The sequence below is a fragment of the Candida pseudojiufengensis genome (assembly GCF_024610245.1).
Source record: "Candida pseudojiufengensis strain CBS 10847 chromosome Unknown scaffold8, whole genome shotgun sequence".
Taxonomy (NCBI): Eukaryota; Fungi; Ascomycota; class Pichiomycetes; order Serinales; family Debaryomycetaceae; genus Lodderomyces; species Lodderomyces pseudojiufengensis.
Window position 1 is genome coordinate 538268 of NW_026261526.1, and position 20251 is coordinate 558518.

Below are 20251 nucleotides of genomic sequence, written 5' to 3' on the forward strand. Positions count from 1 at the left end.
GAGATTAAGTATTCATCATGGTGAACAATAACTAATTTGGAATGATAAATTGTTGCTTCAATTAGCTCGAAATACTGTAATGATTACGAATTTATTGTTAATCATCACCTATATAAAATATCTACAAATAGACGATTTAATGAATGAAAACTTAGCAAAACTTAGCAAACAACAATTACAGTAATCCAGCATTTCTGATTTCTCAACCCTTTTTTCTTCTCAAGTTGTAAAACATGGTGGTATAGACGGTAAGCATTTGATCGAGCTTCTGCACAGAACATGACTATCAAAATTGGTCGAGTTCGTGTGCTCATTGAGCTGATTTTCACTAAAATTAGGCGTAGGAGTCGGTCAAAAACAATGGAGTTAGTTATTACATAAAGCAAAAATTTCAAAGAAACAGCGCAAATGGTTTAGTGGTAAAATCCAACGTTGCCATCGTTGGGCCCCCGGTTCGATTCCGGGTTTGCGCATATCAATCAAAGAATGATCAATCTTTACACAACCAGATTGGTAATTTTTTTTGTACAGTATTAGTACTTGAACCAAAGTGAAAGTTCACTCCAAGCAATGATTTTGGTAATGAAGATAATCTAGTCTTTTTAGGGTCATAGGAATTGCGTAAAATTACTATTTCTTCAACAAAAAAATCGCGAGTACAATTCCGACCCTTTAAGTTTTATTTTTCTGCATTTGACGCTTGACATTAATGTCAGAATCTCAACAAAATAATCAACTACCAAAAAATTGGAAACATTATCTCAAGAATTGGGAATTCAAGATAGCAATCTTTGTTTTCCTTTATTTCTTATTTTCACATGTAGTCCTAGAGAATACAAATAAAGTTAAAGAAAAAGGTTTAAAAAATCATTTAAAAGTAATACCTGAAGAGATAATATCTTATTATGACAAAACAATTGAATTACAAAATATAGATAAACTAGCTTATATGCAATATGCAACAAATTATGATTATTTAAATCTTGCAATTTTGAATTTTATTCAATTACGAAAATCAAATACTAAAATTCCAAACTTAGTAATATTATATGATGAGATTCTACTGTTTTATGCTAGTGATAGATGGAATAATTTATATCAAGTTGCAAATCATTATAATATTACTTTAAAAGCTACTTCATTAATAAAGGCAAATTATATTGATAATACTCCATGGAGTGCTTCATTTACTAAATTTCATATTTTCAATCAAGATGAATTCGATAGAATAGTATATTTTGATTCTGATTCAATGTTTATCAACGCTAATTGGAATGATAAGGGTGAAATTGAAAATGGATTTGTAAATATTGATGAATTCTTCAAAATACCTAGTGAATTAGAATTTGCTTTACCTCAAGCATACTGGTTGAATAACGTAGTTGAAGGTAAATCACCATTAAAATATAAAAAAATAGAAATTCCAAATGATAAACGACAAGCTTTGAGAATTAAAAAGTTAGTAAACGATATCTCAATTACAAAAGATTGGAGAAAATTACCACTGTTAATTTATGAAAAACACAAATTTGATAATGTTGATAATTTTTTTGCAAATCATATAATGGTTATAAAACCTTCGAAAGAGACTTTTAACAAATTAATGAAATATATAAACAATCCATTTTATTGGTCTTTCACAAATAGAAAAAATCTTAGAAAGTCTTCAGATTATGATATGGAAGTATTGAATAAATATTTGGATAATGAATTGCATAAGGGTAAAGTGAATGTAGGAATACTACCTCATAGAGTCTATGGAGTTTTAACAGGAGAATTTGGAGAAGAATGGCATGAAAGATTTGTAGTAGAACCACAATATTTACCATTTATTGTAAAAAAATCAAATAATGGCTGGAATCCTAAAAAGTTTCTTTCAAAGTTAAAATTAATTCATTTTTCAGATAATCCCATTCCTAAACCTTGGGAAGATAATAATAACGAGTTACCTTATAATAACAAAAAGATATTTTGTAAGTTTGGTAATATGACGGAATATGAAGAAAAATATCCATTTTTTAAACCAAGATTAATTGATGATTGTGAGAGTGTTAAAATTTGGTATTGGCTTCGAGATCAATTTGAAGAAAATAGAAAAGGTTTATGGTTTGCAGGTTGATGAAGCAGATTCAATAGCAAAGACCAATTAGTTTTGCAAAGTATATTAATGTAAGTAGGTGCATATAGAGTTTAATTTATTAGATATTTGGAATAATTAAGGTTTCTTCTTTGATCGAAACTAGTTAAATTGTTACCAAATTTAGAACAAAGAAATTAATTTACGAAAGAAAAAAAAAATTAAAAATAAACAGAGAAAAAAATTATATTGTAACAAGACCAATTCAAATCAAATCAATCAGTTTCAGATCAACACAACTTAAATTTTTTCATCAGCCAAAGTCAACTCGCATATATCATTAAGTAAGAAAATGAAGAGGGATACTTTATTAACGACGGTGCTTGATGCAACCAAGACCTTAATTGCAAGGGATGATGAAACAACTACTGATATGCCGGCTATGCCAACATTATCAGATCCTAATGCATTTACAACACCAGCAATATCTGTACCAGCAAATGGGAATAATCCATTTATCATAAGACAACTGAATCCTTCAGGAACAGTTTTCATTGCAGTTGGTGCTATTGTTGGAGCAATATTATTGGGTTTTATATTATATCATTTAATTGTTTCATGTAGTGCATCAAGATTAGCTAAAAAGACAAGTGCTTATGATAGAGGAATGTATGAAAAATATCAAACTAATAATAACAATGCATACGGTTTTGCAAATATGACTCCTCAATCAACTTTGAATAATTTTACAAATGAATATACTAATCACCATGGAGCTTCAATTTCAAAACTTCCTTTGTTAAATAATAGATCATATAATAATTTAGGAGGAGGATCACAGTATGGAGATAATTCAACTATATATCAATCTGATAACAATGCAACAACGAAACATGATCTTACCAAAATGTTTATTTCTCCTACCGCAGAAGTTATGCAACACAAAAGAGTTAGATCTTTTAATACATCTTCATTAACAAATTTACCATTTGGTGGATCAAATTCAAATCTAGTTAATCCATCACCAGCATCAAATAGACATTCACAATTAGTTCCAAATTTATATATTAATAATGAAATTAATAATAGTGAGTACTCAATTAATCAACAACAACAACAGCCACAAACTGAACAAAGTTCACAAAGTAACCTACACTTGAATCAACAACCACTACAATCACAATCACAATCACAACAAAGAGGTCAACCTAACGGTAGAAAAACTATACCTTCGATGTATCTTGAAGATTTAATTGACTAAGCTCTATTTTATAGATTATATATGATAAGATGAAAAAGCTTCTGATTTTGAAAGACCTTCTCTGTTTGCTGTCTATTATGACTTAATCAATTATTTATAATATGACTAAAACTCATCATTCAAATCTCGATTTAAATATTTAAAGAAGTTGAGAACGCGCAGTAGTTGGTTCCATAGCTCATCAAAAATATTTCAGTTATAATGAATGAAGATGAACCTTTGACGTCAAACGTTAGACCTGCAACAGATGCTTTAATAACAATTCGAATAATAAAATCTTTTCCTTATCGTAACGTGAAAAATTTGGTATTAAAAGATATAGATTTAAAAGCAACAACTTCAAAACAATTATTAGAATTAGTTATCAACAATATAAATTCAAATGGAAGTTTAAGACCATTTAGAAATGTAAATTACGATTCATTAAAAATATATACAAAAGCTCATGGATCAAAATCAATGAATTTAGTTATAAATTTTGAAAATGATGACAATTGGACAATTTTAAAACGAAATAATGAAATTAAAAATAAATCCTTGTGGGATTTGGGTGTTCAAAACGAAACTGAGATAAGTTTATTCAATTGGGATGCTTATGAAGAATTTAAATCAAATCCTGAAGAAAAATGGTAAATATGTACAACTGGGAAGTTAAGATACATGATTTAATGAATGATATTTAGTTATTATGTTCCTGGCTCTAGACAAGCCGAAAAAGTTTGACTCGACTGTGCCAAGTTAGCGACCGAAAAATATGAAATCAAACAGAGTCTTCTAATGACTGAAACTGAAGTTTAACGACAATAAATATTTCCAGACACTCTTAATACATATAAATTTAACCAATAACAATTCTCGTTTTATAAATTGTACTCTATAAATATATAATCATCATACTAAACAAAAACAGAATTATATGCAGTACTCCATAGATTTTGAAAAAGTAGCTAAAGAAATGAAAAAATTAAGTATATACACCAATAGAAAAAGTAGGAAATACAAAGACTAATTACATAAGGTTCATAATATACCTTGAGTTCAATAAAAGTTCAATCAATTATTCTATATTAAAGGATTTTGAATAACAGTTCTTTCAACCTCAATCACAAATAACTTACTGTATTGTATTGTATTTCATCCATCATCTACTTGAAAAAAAGATTCATCAAAACCCACATACTTTTTCATTCGTACAACAGTTTGAAGATTAGACAATAACACCATTCAAAAATAACGATCATTCTTTTCAATCATATATCAATTAATACTATTTTGCATCTAACATCAGAATCAAAAAAATTTCACAATGTTCAAATCTGCTTTTAAAACAATAAATCAACCTTTGATTCAAAAATTTATTGCAGGTGGTGTAGGTGTTACTGGATTAACCGCATCATATCTTTTATATCAAGATTCAATGTCAGCTGATGCAATGACAGCTGCAGAACATGGTTTACATCCACCAGCTTATAATTGGCCACATAATGGTATGTTTGAAACATTTGATCATGCATCAATAAGAAGAGGTTTTCAAGTTTATAAAGAAGTTTGTGCAGCATGTCATTCAATCGAAAGAATTGCTTGGAGAAATTTAGTAGGAAGTTCTCATACAACTTCTGAAGCTAAAGCTATGGCGGAAGAAGTTGAATATGATGATGAACCTGATGATGAAGGTAAACCAAGAAAAAGACCAGGTAAATTAGCAGATTATATTCCAGGTCCATATGAAAATGAACAAGCTGCTAGAGCTGCTAATCAAGGTGCTTTACCACCAGATTTATCATTAATTGTTAAAGCAAGACATGGAGGTTGTGATTATATATTTTCTTTATTAACTGGTTATCCAGAAGAACCACCAGCAGGTGTTGTATTACCAGAAGGTTCAAATTATAATCCATATTTCCCAGGTGGTGCAATTGCTATGGGTAGAGTATTGTTTGATGATTTAGTTGAATATGAAGATGGTACTCCTGCAACAACTTCACAAATGGCAAAAGATGTAACAACTTTCTTAAATTGGGCTTCAGAACCAGAACATGATGAAAGAAAAAGATGGGGTTTGAAAGCTTTAATAGTATTATCTTCATTATATTTATTATCGATTTGGGTTAAAAGATTTAAATGGACACCAATTAAAAATAGGAAATTCAGATTTGATCCACCAAAAAAGGAATAAATTGAGAAATAATTAATTATTTATTTGGTACTTCAAAAAACACATTTCATATATATAATATATATTATAAATATATATAAAAACATTAAAATTATTAATTTAATCATAATTTTATTAAGATATCTCTTTATTGAACTCATTTTGAATGGTTACGAATACACTAATGAAGCCATGGCTAATAGAGTTTATTCTTTAAGTGATAAGGTCTATGCGAGAGACGAAAGACCTTTGAACAACATAATCTGTCATTTCCTGGCATTAGAACTGAACAGGTCGTTCTTTCTTTTGGTAAGGACTGCTTTGTCCTGATCTAATCTACCTTAGTTTTCTTTTTATTATTTCTCGTATCTTACTTAATTTGAAATATTTTTTAACTAAGAACGGAAAAATTATTTTGATAATATTTTTCTTTCTTTTGATTATTTCTTTTCTAAATGCTTTCTTGACTATTACATTAACTACTATTGAATGTGAATTCAAATCTACTACTGTTGAATAGAAATATAGCAGTTGGTACAAATTTAAAAAGAATTAATATTAAACTTTTTTATAGTGAGAATATCCCACAACAAACAGCAGTTTAGCTTAGTTGATGAACCATAAACTCTTTCAAAAGTTCTTTGTATTGCATTGAAATAAAAGCTTTGGCTTGTTTTCTTTACACAATAGTCCTCGAATTTGCTAGCCTGCTTTTGAGAATGTCAAACAAGACTTACCATTATACAAATCTCAGATGCCAGTTGGTATTATTGCATGTTAGTAATTGAAGAAAATTGTATCAAAACTGGAGAACAACTCTCATATATTTGATATACAACGTCATTGTAGTTACAGTATTTGAACAGCGTAATCAGAAAGTTCATATGAACATTCCTTGACGTCAGCTAGACAAGCTTTTATTCCAGAATAAGCTTCAAAAAAATATACTTTTGAAGTTTTCAATAACCTGGAAAAATAAATTTTTAATTTCGGTATAAAATTAACGTTTTTGTGTAAATTACCACTACGCCGGTATTTCTGCATTAAAATAAAAAAAATATTTAGAATTTAAAAAAATTTAGCAAAGTTTTCTATTAATTTATATAACCTGGTTTATTTAAAAAATTTGTTCATTTCTAATCTATTTTACTATTCATTTTACAAAGTTGTAATATTAAACAGAAGAGTTGACTAATTTGCATCATTTCATTCATTTATATATCATCAAACTATTGTTTACATCAGTTTACCCCACTCATTTAGCAAATACACAAGAATATGTTTTCTAAAAAAAGTCAAGAGAGGAATGATGCTGCCATATCTGCTTCTGAATTAGCTAGTCTGTCTACATCAGCTGTATCATCCAATTCATCAAAAGTTTTGTTAACAAATTCGGAACAAGACCCAATCTATGGAGGTTCATCAACACAAATATCGAATTCTGAATCACGACCTTCAAAAACAGTAATTATTTTAACATTAACTTCATCCATATCTGGATTTATGTTCGGTTATGATACAGGTTATATTTCATCAGCTTTGGTTCAAATAGGTACAGATTTATCAAATAAAATTTTAACAAATGGAGAAAAAGAATTTATTACATCTGCTACTTCTTTGGGAGCATTAATTGGAGCCGTAGTAGGGGGAATATCAGTAAATATATTAGGTAGGAAAAAAGTCTTATTAGGTTCAAATGTAATTTTTGTTGTTGGAACAATTATTCAATTAGTTGCTAAAACTGTTTGGACAATGATTGTTGGGAGATTCATCTTAGGTTGGGGAGTTGGTATTGCATCATTGATAGCACCACTTATGTTATCTGAATTGGCTCCTTCTAAATATCGTGGTAGATTGATTGTTACTAATGTTATGTTCATCACAGGTGGTCAATTAATTGCTTATTTAATCAATTGGGGTTTAACAAGAGTAGCTCATGGTTGGAGAGTTTCAGTAGGATTATGTATGGTTCCTCCTGTATTTCAATTTATTTTATTTTGCTTTTTACCAGATACTCCAAGATATTATGTAATGAATGGAGAAATAGAAAAAGCTAAACTGGTTATTAGGAAAATGTATAATCATCCATCAGATGCTTTTGTAGATGCTACTATAGATGAAATGATTATTTCAAATTCAACAGTTCCTGGTCATAATCCATTACAAAAAGCTTGGGAATCAATAAAAATTATTCATACAACACCTGGTAATTTCAGAGCATTAATTTTAGCTTGTGGTTTACAAGGAATTCAACAATTTACTGGGTTCAATTCTTTGATGTATTTTAGTGCTACTATCTTTGAAACTATTGGATTCCATAATCCTACTGCTGTGTCAATTATCATTTCTGCTACAAATTTTGTTTTTACTGCAATTGCACTTTGTATAATTGATCATGTTGGAAGAAGAAAGATTTTATTAGTTGGTATACCATGTATGTGTGGATCATTAGTAGTTTGTGCTATAGCTTTTCATTTCCTAGATGTGAATTTCGCAACTGGAATTGAAATAGCGACTAGAGGTATTAATGGTTGGGGAATTGTTGTCATTATTGGTATGATATTATATGTTGCTTCATATGCTATTGGTATTGGTAACTCTGCTTGGGTCGGTGTTGAATTATTTTCAGATGTCAATGTTCGTTCCATTGGAGCTATGTATGCAGCTGCTACAAATTGGGCTGGTTCATTAGTGATTGCATCTACTTTCTTAACAATGTTAGAAAAAATAACACCAACTGGTACATTTTCATTTTTTGCAGGTCTTTGTTTGATATCATTCTTTTTTGTTTACTTTTTACTTCCTGATGCTGCTGGATTAGAGTTAGAAGAAACTACTAATTTCTTAGCTAATGGGTTTAATGTTAAACAATCGATTGCCTTATCCAAACAAAGAAAGAGAGTTTCTAAGTTTGCAAAAACAAACCCTGCATAATTCACGAGTCATGTTCATACTTTTTAGTTCAAATTTTAAATAACTTTAATGCATGTAATACTTATTTTTGAGAAATTCATTGTAGTTGAGGCTTGTTACATATGCTCTAGTTTACGCGCAGCTCGATATTTGTTTCTTTTTTTGATTCTCGCAGATAATCAAAAGATAGATAAAAATTGCATAAACTTGAAACAAATACAAAAAACAATTAAATTGTTAAATCATTTAACACTTAATTAGTACAAATGAGTTACTAAATCAGCTTCATATGTCCGACCTCAAAGTAACTGATAGACTGAAGTATGAGGCTGTTAACGAGGAACAATATGTGGAAGATGCTTACGTTGATCCAATTCCAGAAATGTCCAAATTGAAAGAATATGAGATAATCAAAAAATTAGGACAAGGAACCTTTGGAGTGGTTCAAAAAGCTAGAAGCAAAGCAAATGGTCACACAGTAGCAATAAAGCAACTACTAAATCACCAAGCAAAAGAAGGATTTCCAATCACCGCTCTCAGGGAAATCACAATACTAAAACAAATGCATCATCAAAATATACTAAGTATTGAAGAAATATTATTTGAAGAGCCTAATGTTACAAATCCTGCTGATTTAATTAGTAATAGAGGATCATTCTATACAGTATCACCATATATGAGTAGTGATTTAGTTGGAATATTGGAAAATCCAAGCATTACTTTGAAATTAGAAGAAATTAAATGTCTAATGAAACAACTCTTGGAAGGAATACAATATATTCATGATCAAAATTATTTACATCGAGATATTAAAGCAGCAAACTTATTAGTTGATCAGAATGGGATTTTGAAAATAGCAGATTTTGGGTTAGCTAGATTGTATCATGGAGATTGTCCAAAATTGGGAATGGGACCAGGAGGTGGAGAAAAAGCATATACAGCGTTGGTGGTGACTAGATGGTATAGACCACCTGAAATTTTGTTAGGTGAAAGAAAATATACAACAGCAGTTGATCTTTGGGGTATTGGATGTGTGTTTGCCGAATTATTCACAAGAAAACCTATATTAATTGGAAAAACTGATGCTCATCAAGCACAAATAATATTTGAATTAATTGGATCTCCGAGTACTCAATGGCCTGATGCTATGAAATTACCAAATAAAACAGATTACAATATTGGAATAACTGCAAAGAGAACTTTGGAACAAAGATTTGCAGATAAAATGCCTAAATCAGCAATAAAGTTATTAAGTGGTTTATTGACTCTTGATCCTTACAAAAGAATGAATGCGTTAGATGCCCTACAAGCTGAATTTTTTAATGAAGCTCCATTACCTTTACGACCTAAGGATATGCCCAGTTTTGGAGAATGTCACGAAATTGATAAAGAAAAATTCAAAAAACTTAGAGAATCCAATAAATATCATCATAGAAGTGAATCAAAAAACATGGATGAATATGATGATAGGGCTAGAGTTGAAGTTCCTCGTTATGATGATCGATATCGTAAAGAAGAGGATGCTTGGGATAATTCTAAAGATAATACAGCTTCACCATATCATTATAAACCATTAGCAAGACCACCTAATAATCGACTTCATCAAAATAATAATCATTACACTGATAAGGATACTTATAATTACAATAGATACCCTGATGATGAAGGGTATTATCAATCGAAATCTACATATAGAGGTAAAAGTGGCAGATCACAATACGAATCTAGACATAATACACCAGCTTTGAATGATGGATATGATAATGCAAATTACCATGATAGAGAGAAAACTTCGGCTGCACCATTGCTATATCCATCAAGTGATACATACATCCCTCGAAAAAATCAAAATCAAAACACATCATCTCGTGATATACGAAACTCACCTAGGTCATTCTCGTCCAAGTCAGCTAAAACTCCGAATGCAAATGACTTCGCGCGTCACGAAAGAGAAATCCCAACTGAAAGGAGCACAGCAAGAAGATCTAGATACTCAAATGATTTCAACTCACCAAAAGATAATGTTAATGAAGATTATGTCAAAGTAAGCTTGAAAACATCAGCAGCTACTCGAGCCCCATCAATTAGTTTGAAAATATCAAATGGTGCAACTGATAATTTGAAGGATGTAAATATTCCAAATGTAGTGGATGAAAGAATACCAAAAGTTGAACCACCATCAATTAACGTAGAACTGGGAAATGGTCAAGCTGAAAGTCTGAAGAAGACACAATCACCCAAACCAGAAAGTAATAAGGAAGCACAAGTTGAATTGAACAAGAATGACGAAGCTGTTGTAGATTCATCAAAAAATCAAACTAAATTAGGAAATGATCACTCACCCAGAGAAGTCGAAGCTGTTGTAGATTCATCAAACAACCAAATCAAATCAGAAAATTATCATTCACTCAGAGAAGTCATTCGAGAAACTAAAGACGTTCAGCTTAAGGGAGTCCTCCCTACGTCAAAAGTAAAGGAGCAACCGTCTGGTGATCAAGTACAAGCTTCCCATAATTCACCTTTGATGAGAGATATAAACGATGCAGATGCTATGGCTATTGAATTGCACAAAAAACTGGTAAAGGAAAATCTGAATCAAAATGATCAGACTACAGAAGAAGCTGCGGGAGAACTTGAAACTTCTTTGTCCAAAACAATAGAGACTGATGCATCCCCTTCTTCACCCCTGAAATTGAATACAACTACAGAATTGAATGAATCCTGCTTGGAAGATTCGGAAATGAAGGAGTCATTAGACAAAAATCTGGGTGTGATCTTAACTTGTGCTGGAGAAGGTTCAGAAATCGTAGGAAATAGTACAGTCGATGTTCAAGAGAATGAAGGAGTTGTTGCAGATGGAGCTGAAGTTACTAAAAAAAGTGTTGAATTTACAAAAGAAAGTGCTGAAGCTATTGAAGAAGGTTCTGAAGCTACAAAAGAAGTTGCTGAAGCTACTAAAGAAGTTATTGAAGCTACTAAAGAAAATGCTGAAGCTACTGAAGAAGGTAAAGAAGTTACTAAAGAAGATGCAGAAGCAACTGAACCAAGTTCTGAAGTAATCAGAGAAAATACCGAGAATACAGTTCCTGAGGAAGGCTCAATAGATACTAATGGAGGTGCTAAAAATACTGAAGGAGATACAAAAATTGCTACAGAAGATGCAGATGCTGCAAGCGAAAGTAGAAAAGCTTCTACCAGTCAAACAATTGATGACAAAACTAAAAAAGATGAAATTGCCCCAGAGAATAGGCGATTAACGCGAAGTGCAAGTAAAAGTAAAACTGATACCCTTAATTCATCCAAGTCTAACATCAATTTAAAGAAACAAAAATCAAAACCAATAGATACAAAAGGTTTGATTGTACCGCGGATCCTCCTAAGAACTCGGTCACTGAAAAGAAATTCAACTCTTGAACTGTCAACAATCCAACCAAATCAGTCCGCTGTAAATGATTCATCAAAAAGGTTACAACTGAAGAGAAAGAGTGATCAGAAGGATGCTGCTCCAGAATCAAAACGAACCCAAACTAAACCTGAAAAAATCACTAAAGAAAGTTCAACATCAACCAAATCTAAGCCTCCAAAAAGATCTATTGCTCCAACTTTTACACTGCCATTAAAGAAAATAAAATTTAGTTATGAAGAATTTTCAGATAGTGAATTGAGTGATTTGCATTCTGATATGGAAAAAGATGATAAAAGAAATGCCAAATTTTTAGAAGAAGATAAGCCCTTTTGAAAAGTTTGAAAAAATGCTTCAGTTTTATAAAATAAATATCAATCACGAATTAATGCACATCAACATAGATAAAAATCTCTTTCAAAATTCAATGTAAATTATGTACTATGTCCGTTTTGAAGAGTGGCACTAATTTCATTTGAACTAATTTTGAAGTTTTACAAAACTTATATTCCGCGTTAATTCCGCACTTTTTAATAAACGTGACGTAATAATGCTAATTAAGTAACTGATCTTTTAGATAAAAAAATAATTTTTATCTTTTTCATCAGTGAGAAAATATCGGAGGTCCACATAAGATACGTGTCTCACTATTTACACATCATTTGATCAACACTACCTATATCAAAAAATAATACATACCAATAATGTCTTTGGTTGATGCTTACTTCTCAATCCAAACATTTTTCATCGTATTGAGGGAAACTTTGGAATCAGCTATAATAATTAGTGTTCTATTATCATTTGTTCATCAAACATTTAACACAAACCGAATTGATTTAAAACAAAACGAATCAAACAATACGGATGACAATCCTCCAAATCTTACAAATGGACAATATCATGCTGTTAGTCAGACTACTTCGAACTCCACGTCTATAAGTTTGGAGGAGAATCAAAATGATGAAAAATTATGTAATTTCTTAAAATTACAAATTTGGTTTGGCGGATTATTGGGTATATTAGTCTGCTTAATGGTTGGATCAGTTATTTTAGCAGTATTTTATTTTATTGGAAATGACTTATGGTCAGTTACTGAACATTATTGGGAAGGAACTTTTTCAATTCTTGCAAGTATAATTATATCAGTCATGGGTATTAAAATTTTAAGAGTAAGTAAAATGCAAGATAAATGGAAATTAAAATTGGGTAAACTTATTAAGCTGTCTAGATTTTTTAACACCATTGAACATGCAGATGAGCATATTGTTGTCAAACCTCATGGTGGTATTTTCAATCGATTTGAATTATGGTCAGAAAAATATAGTATGATTATTTTACCTTTTGTAACTACTTTAAGAGAAGGTTTAGAAGCTATAGTGTTTATTGGTGGAATTGGTATAAACGAAAATACATCAATCTGGGCAATAGTAAACGCAGCTATAGCTGCTCTAATCATTGGTTCATTAATTGGTGTAGCCTTGTATCGTTCTGGTAACACTTTATCTTTACAGTGGTTTTTAATAATTTCAACTTGCTTCTTATATTTAGTTGCAGCAGGATTATTTTCAAAAGGGATTTGGAATTTCGAGTTACAACATTTTATTGATCAATGTGGCGGTCAGGATGTAAGTGAAACAGGACATGGACCAGGCTCTTATGATATTGCAAAAAGCGTTTGGCACGTCAATTGTTGTAATGGTGAAATGCAAGAAGATGGAGCTTTTTGGATGATTTTTACTGCTATTTTTGGATGGACAAATTCAGCGACATATGGAAGTGTTATTGGATACATACTTTATTGGGTAGTAATAATTATAGCTTTCACATCTTTGACTTTTGAAGAAAAATATGGATACTTACCAGTTATCCCCATTAGTTGGCAAATGAAAAGAATTCGAAAGAGAGTTGATTTATACCAACAATTACCTAATGATCAATCAGATCCAAGACTTACAAGGGTAAGTGTTGATTCCATCAACTCTTCAACTCCGTTACAATAATGAGATATGACCTTTTTTTGTTTTTGGTTTTTCGTGGATTGACCTTATAATGTATTTGAAAAAAAAAGACTGTATAATCAATTTGTAAATTTTCGAAGATTAATTGAATTTTGAATATTGTAGATCAGAGATTAAATTTTCTAATTTTAGAATTACATACTTGGATATTGATGTAAATAAAGTTGCCTAGACTTTTGTTCGTTACATTTTAATATCAATTTGATCATTGGCTATTGATTGAAATTAATCCTAAAAAATCAATATTTTATTAGGGAGTATTTTTAGATCTTTATGAATTTTTATCAGATTGATCAATTTAGCAATATTGCATTCACAAAAGAATAATTTTATTTGTCATACATGAAGTGGACTTTTTTATTCGGAGTGAAATGAAAAGTACTTAATTTATGCAAAGAAAGTTAAATTTGAATTCAAGATTGAAGTTTAAACGATTTTTGATTTCCTAACTTACCACTAGAAGTTCAATAATTTAGTTATTTTTACTTTCCCACGAGTGTGTTAAGTATTTAAACTTTTTTAAAAGTCTTAGTCGTAGTACTTCGAAGTATTCCAAGCAAAAATGAAAGATAATTGATTCGTATAATTCTTTCAAATTTATGGATAAAATTGCTTGTTTATTATTAATTCTCTGATTATTATCCTGAAAAAAATCTTGAAAAATTTTTAAATAAACGATGTTTGACGTGTTGAATATGAAAACTTGAAGTTTGACTCAAAAATGTATTTAATCAAAATTAAAGAACAATAACTTATTGGAATTAATGCACTTATGGCAAAATTATAGAGATTTTCATGTAAATTTGTTTTTGTGGTTAGACAATTTTTACCAATTGTTTATTTGATCGGCAATCTATGTGATTGGTTAAGTTTGAGCTTGAATATTTATTCTCATTAAAACAAAACGAAACGAGTCTGTAAAGTTGGGATTTTATTACCCTAGAGCTTAGCCACTGACTCTGAATATGTAGTTAGGTGAGCTCCATCGAAATTGGATTGATAAAGAATGGCCACATATCAAGATCAAACGTCTTAGGTCAAACTGCCATTATATATAGCTACAAAAGTAGTGAGACTATTTAATATGTTAGCAATATCATTCTCCTTATCCGCTTTGCTGACACTGCGTTTCATACTTCACTATAAGAGCATCCTCTGAGATTTCATTTCGCAGGGCATAATTTCGAAAGTTGCATAAGGTGTTGAATAAAGTTGAACAAAAAAGAAATACAATTTGTGGTTCCTAGAGTTTACGAAAAACTTGAAGAATCTAATTTATTGGCTTAGTTTTATTTTAAAATTTACTCAAATAGTTTAGATCAAAGTTTTTATCGTAAATGAAGGAACAATAATTATAATTGTAGGGTTATACTGTTTCCATAAAACTTTAAAAATCAATTAGGAATCTAAAATCCTACTGCAGCCAATTGAAGAACAGCTATAGAAAAACAAAATCGTTATCTATGCTCTACATTGCAACCAAATACTACCATTCAATAATTAAAGGATCCAATTTATTACTTGATGCAAGTTAAACTGCCTTTAAAAACTATAAATTAAAGTGTTAATTTAATTTGAATTACCGCTTAGCATTGTATAGTAGTATAATAATAAGGTAAAACAGCACAAAAAAAAGAATAATAAATGATTTACCTGATTGGATCTAAAGTCTAGTTCTAAACATTTTATTACATTTAATAATCTCATTGTCATTTCACTTGTAAGTAGTACCTTCGTTCTTATCAATTTGAGCCAATATTTGAACGCATAATGTAGAATTGATGGTATAGAATAGAAATTCAGAAAATACCCCTGAATCAACATATATGCCAGTCAAGAATTACCAATTTACGATGGCTAGATTTCTTTGCTCTAAGTAGTGGGTATACAATTAAACGATTGCCAAGAGTTAGAGGATAATTGAACCGCATTAATTGCGATTAATTGAAACTTCCAAGAAATAACGGATTGAAAAGTTAAAATTAACAGCAGTTTTTGAATTCATAGAAACACCCCTAATCCTTCAAAAATTTCTGAAAAGTTATATTTTTCATTAGTGTTCAAAGATACAAACTTTAACTACTAAGTGTGAAGAGAGGTCGAATTCTATCCATAGCAGAGTGAACAAATACACTCCTACAAAAGATTAAAATCTCTAAAAAACTAGTAATTTTATCTTAGCTGTATTCCTTGTGATTTTTTTGACTTATTCCTGTTTAGGTATGTTGGTTAAAGTATAATTGACAATTTTTTATGTAACAAATTATAAATGATAAATTGATCAAATAGATAAAAATTTTTCATTTCGTATCATGAAATTTAATTTTATAAAGTATGATATATTTTTTTCTTGGCTACCAAATTTTGTGTTGAAACTAGTTTTAATTTAAAAATATATTCATTCTTTTTGGTAATTGAGATAAATTCAAAAGATAATCTGCAGCAAATCAATTCATCTTAAATGTTATGGAACTAACTAAATGCTCTTATGAATCTAATCCTAAAACATTTGCTGGTATGATGTGATTTAACTACTTCATGGGTTGAAAATGCAACATTTTCAAGTTTAAGGAATTAATACCTATCGTGTATAACAATTCTCATACCTATCACATGTACTTTCAGTTTTGTTTGGACAAATGTAATTATTGAAATTTGAGACTTTAAGACGAATTTTTTTTTTAAATGTTGCATCTTCCTTTTCCATTCCATATCTTTCTCTTGAATAAAATTTTGTTACTATTTTCAAAATCTAGCCCTATTGTTTGCTTAGATTTTTATTTGCCTTTTGAAGTACCACAAACCTTTATTGATATAATTTCAAATGCTTTTGCTTAAATTTTAAGTAGTTGAGTCAAAATAGCCACCTAACATGAAAGTATACAATAAAACTTTTTTTACTTGTTTTGCAGCTAAATTTGTTGAAATAAGAAGCACAAAACGTACACATTTGTTAATTAACGGTACTCAAGTTGAATGATAGCCAATAACGGAATGTCTGAATCAATAATTTGAAGTGAACAATGGAAAATTTAGGAAATCTTTTTTATCTTTTTCATCAGCGTCAAGATTATATAAATAAATTCAAATATGGTTGCAAATGATTCTCAAGATATTTTTAGTCTTTGTTTCAAAAATCTTTTCATTCACCACAATTCAATAATTCAACATTTCAAATAACCATTTGATACAGCATGTTAATTAAAGGTTTGGGTTTTTCAATTTTATCATTGGCATACCTTTTTGCAACCATCGATGCACATGGAGATGAGGCTTATGAAGATACATCTGATTTAAAATATTTTTATGCTTGTAATGCTCAAGTTAGTGCCGAAGGTAAATATTGTTCACCAAAAGAGAGAAACTGTTTATGTTTTAATGATAACGCAAAAGCAAGTATAGCAGGTTGTCTTCATGAAATTGGGAAAACAGAACATAAATACACTTATGGTTTAATAAGACAATGTCATCAATATCCAAATGCTACTGTTGATAAAGACTGGTATTCAAAATATATTCAAATATATAATGAAAAAGCTAAATATCCTCCAGCCAAAAGTTCTTCAGGAGGTATGGGAGGTGGAGGTAATGGTCATGGTTCGACTAATCAAACTTCAAGCCAAAGCCAACAATCATCTACTTCTAGTGGTCAAAGTAATGGAGGTGGTCATGGAGGTGGTCATGGAGGTGGTAAAGGTGGTGAAGGTGGACCTCCAAGAGTTGTTCTTGACTATCCAATTATATTAAACAAGACAAATCTTACATTATATCAAGAATCATATGCAAGATTCTACAATAATTATAATTATTCACTTTATTATGGAGCTGGAATGTATGGTTATTGGTTACTTATCTTTTTGCTTGGTGCTGTTGCTAATTGGTCAAAATTTCTTTGCCCAAGTTTAACTAAAAAAATGACAAATCCAATTGTCAATTGGTGGAGAAAGAATATATCAATGCCTGCAACTTTTAGAAAGAAGAAATCTCAAGAACAAAATTTTTTAAAATTTTTTGGATTTTTAATACCTTCAAGATTTGAATCACTTGTTATATTTTTGTTTTATGTTCTTACATTAGTTGTTCATGCTGTCAATTCAACCGCTATAAAAGATGAAATTTTAATGGGTTCAAAATATAAGGCTGAAATGAGATATGTTGCTGATAGGACTGGTATTACAGCTACAATGATAATGCCTTTGATATTTTTATTTGCTGGTAGAAATAATTTCTTACAATGGCTTGTTGGTTGGAATTATAGTACATTTATGGCATATCATAGACACACTGCTAGAATTATGTTCATTTTGGTTGTCATTCATGCTGTTAATTATACTGTTTTATTTGTTCAGAATGGTCGTTATTCAATGTCTTTATCTAGACCATATTTTTACTGGGGTATAGTGGCAACTGTTTGTGGTGGTGCAATTATGATTCAAGGTATGTTATATTTAAGAAGAAGATGGTACGAATTATTTTTATTGTTTCATATTCTTATGGCAGTGTTTTGGGTCATTGGATCTTGGTATCATGTTATAGATTTTGGTTTCATTTGGATGGTCTATCCTGCAGTAGCTGTTTGGTGTTTTGATAGAGCTGTTAGAATTGGTAGATTATTTACATTTGGTTTCCCACATGCTGATGTTACTTTATTATCTGATGAGACATTAAAAGTTGTTGTACCTAAACCTAGTTATTGGAAATCGATCCCTGGTGGACATGCATTTATTCATTTTTTAAAACCAACTTATTTTTATCAATCACATCCATTTACTTTCACAGATTCAGTTGATCAAGGTAATTCAATCATTTTATATGCCAAAGTTAAAGGTGGTATTACTCATAGTTTATATCAAACACTTGCAAAACAACCTGGTAGATCATGTAAAATTAGAGTTAGTGTTGAAGGACCATATGGAGAATCAACTGCTGCTAAATATGCTGATACTGCTGTATTTATTGCTGGTGGTAATGGTATTCCAGGTATATTTTCAGAAGCTATTGATGTTGCTGTCAACAGTAAAGATGGTTCAAACAGAGTTAAACTCACATGGATTGTTAGAGAATGGAGATCATTATATTGGTTTTATGAAGAGTTATTGAGTTTGAAAAATACAAAGATTGAAACAACCATTTATGTTACTCAACCAAATAGTCATATATTCATTGATGAATTCAATAATAGATTTTCCGGTTTGGAAAGGTTATCACTTGATAAACCAGAAGACTCTGATGGTTTATCATTAGAAAAAGATGATTCAGTAAAGGAAAGAGTCAACATTGAAGTAGAAAATAGTTCATGTGATGAAAAATCAGCATCATTCAATGAAAAATCGGATGGTAATAGTATTATAGCGACAATCAAAGATGAATTATCTCATATTGAATTTAAAGAAGGTAGACCAGACATTGAAAATATAATTGACAATGATGTTCAAGAATCTAATGGATCTGTTGCTTTCGTTACTTGTGGTCACCCAATGATGGTTGATGATATTCGTTACTGTTGTACTCAAAATATTTCAAATCCTGGAAAGAAGAGAGTAGATTTCTACGAACAAATTCAAGTCTGGGCTTAAGGATCCTTTTACAAGTTTCCATATTTAATTTTCCTACTTTAAATAGAAATTTATAAACATTTTTATAATACAAACTAATTATTCGTTAATCTTATTAAATAAGCTTAAGACACATTACAAAATCTGGTACGTTATAATTGGGATCCTCCTCTTCAACAATCGCTCATTCTAACTACAATAGAAAATCTTCTATATGTTTTAAATAATCTAAATTTTTGAAGAATCTCGGCTTTCATATTACAATAGCGAAGGCTTTGAAAACATCAGGAAATCAGGAACAATGTGAGTATTAAATTGGTCTATGTTTTTTTTTTTTGTTTAGTTCAAGTATTGAAACATCAATAACTTGTGAAACTACTGCGCTAGATATTTTCTATAGATAAGAAAGAATGCTTGATATGCTTTTGTAAATTTATCCCTCAAAGATTTTGTAAAAGGTATAACGTTTTGATCAAAATAAATTCTCTTTCTATTTCAACATGAATTAATTTTAATTTTACACATTGTGCATTTTGTGTAATTTTTTAAATTTTAAACTACTAATATTTTTAATCTAAAAGATCAAATTGCATATTGTGCATATACAATTTCAGATTTCAAATTAATTTCGGCTCAAACTTTGCATTAAATTTAATTTTCATCCAATGAGCTAAGGTTTAAAAATAATTTAGCTTGACCCCAAAATACTTGTCTAAAAGCTGCGCCTGATGCATATAACTTTTATTAAAAGGCGGTACTTGAAATCTATATTTTATAGAATTTTTTTAATATCAAAATAGTTTTACCATGAGTAATTGACTTAATCACTCGCAACTCTTACTTGACAAAAATCAATTTTATTGCAAAGG

The 20251-nt window shown here is 30.1% G+C and overlaps 8 protein-coding genes across 8 annotated transcripts; all 8 read left to right on the forward strand. All coding sequences in view use genetic code 12, as the record gives it.

The window, feature by feature from the left end:
- Positions 1–709: 709 nt before the first annotated feature.
- Positions 710–2119, forward strand: KGF55_001868 (glucose N-acetyltransferase; the record flags this gene model as incomplete). The annotated part of the gene is made up of 1 exon (XM_051756489.1): positions 710–2119. The coding sequence occupies one exon, from the start codon at positions 710–712 to the stop codon at positions 2117–2119; it is 1410 nt and encodes a 469-aa protein (XP_051615546.1).
- Positions 2120–2429: 310 nt separating this feature from the next.
- On the forward strand, positions 2430–3338 carry KGF55_001869 (uncharacterized protein; the record flags this gene model as incomplete). The annotated part of the gene is made up of 1 exon (XM_051756490.1): positions 2430–3338. One exon carries the CDS (start codon positions 2430–2432, stop codon positions 3336–3338), a length of 909 nt encoding a protein of 302 aa, XP_051615547.1.
- A 201-nt stretch (positions 3339–3539) lies between these two features.
- On the forward strand, positions 3540–3971 carry KGF55_001870 (uncharacterized protein; the record flags this gene model as incomplete). The annotated part of the gene is made up of 1 exon (XM_051756491.1): positions 3540–3971. The coding sequence occupies one exon, from the start codon at positions 3540–3542 to the stop codon at positions 3969–3971; it is 432 nt and encodes a 143-aa protein (XP_051615548.1).
- Positions 3972–4644: 673 nt separating this feature from the next.
- CYT1 (ubiquinol--cytochrome-c reductase catalytic subunit) lies at positions 4645–5514 on the forward strand (the record flags this gene model as incomplete). Its single annotated transcript, XM_051756492.1, has 1 exon — positions 4645–5514. One exon carries the CDS (start codon positions 4645–4647, stop codon positions 5512–5514), a length of 870 nt encoding a protein of 289 aa, XP_051615549.1.
- Positions 5515–6771: 1257 nt separating this feature from the next.
- Positions 6772–8427, forward strand: ITR1 (myo-inositol transporter; the record flags this gene model as incomplete). The annotated part of the gene is made up of 1 exon (XM_051756493.1): positions 6772–8427. One exon carries the CDS (start codon positions 6772–6774, stop codon positions 8425–8427), a length of 1656 nt encoding a protein of 551 aa, XP_051615550.1.
- Positions 8428–8695: 268 nt separating this feature from the next.
- Positions 8696–12145, forward strand: CRK1 (cyclin-dependent serine/threonine protein kinase; the record flags this gene model as incomplete). The annotated part of the gene is made up of 1 exon (XM_051756494.1): positions 8696–12145. One exon carries the CDS (start codon positions 8696–8698, stop codon positions 12143–12145), a length of 3450 nt encoding a protein of 1149 aa, XP_051615551.1.
- A 368-nt stretch (positions 12146–12513) lies between these two features.
- On the forward strand, positions 12514–13809 carry FTH1 (Fth1p; the record flags this gene model as incomplete). The annotated part of the gene is made up of 1 exon (XM_051756495.1): positions 12514–13809. The coding sequence occupies one exon, from the start codon at positions 12514–12516 to the stop codon at positions 13807–13809; it is 1296 nt and encodes a 431-aa protein (XP_051615552.1).
- Positions 13810–17021: 3212 nt separating this feature from the next.
- Positions 17022–19403, forward strand: KGF55_001875 (ferric reductase family protein; the record flags this gene model as incomplete). The annotated part of the gene is made up of 1 exon (XM_051756496.1): positions 17022–19403. One exon carries the CDS (start codon positions 17022–17024, stop codon positions 19401–19403), a length of 2382 nt encoding a protein of 793 aa, XP_051615553.1.
- Between the last annotated feature and the right edge of the window lie 848 nt (positions 19404–20251).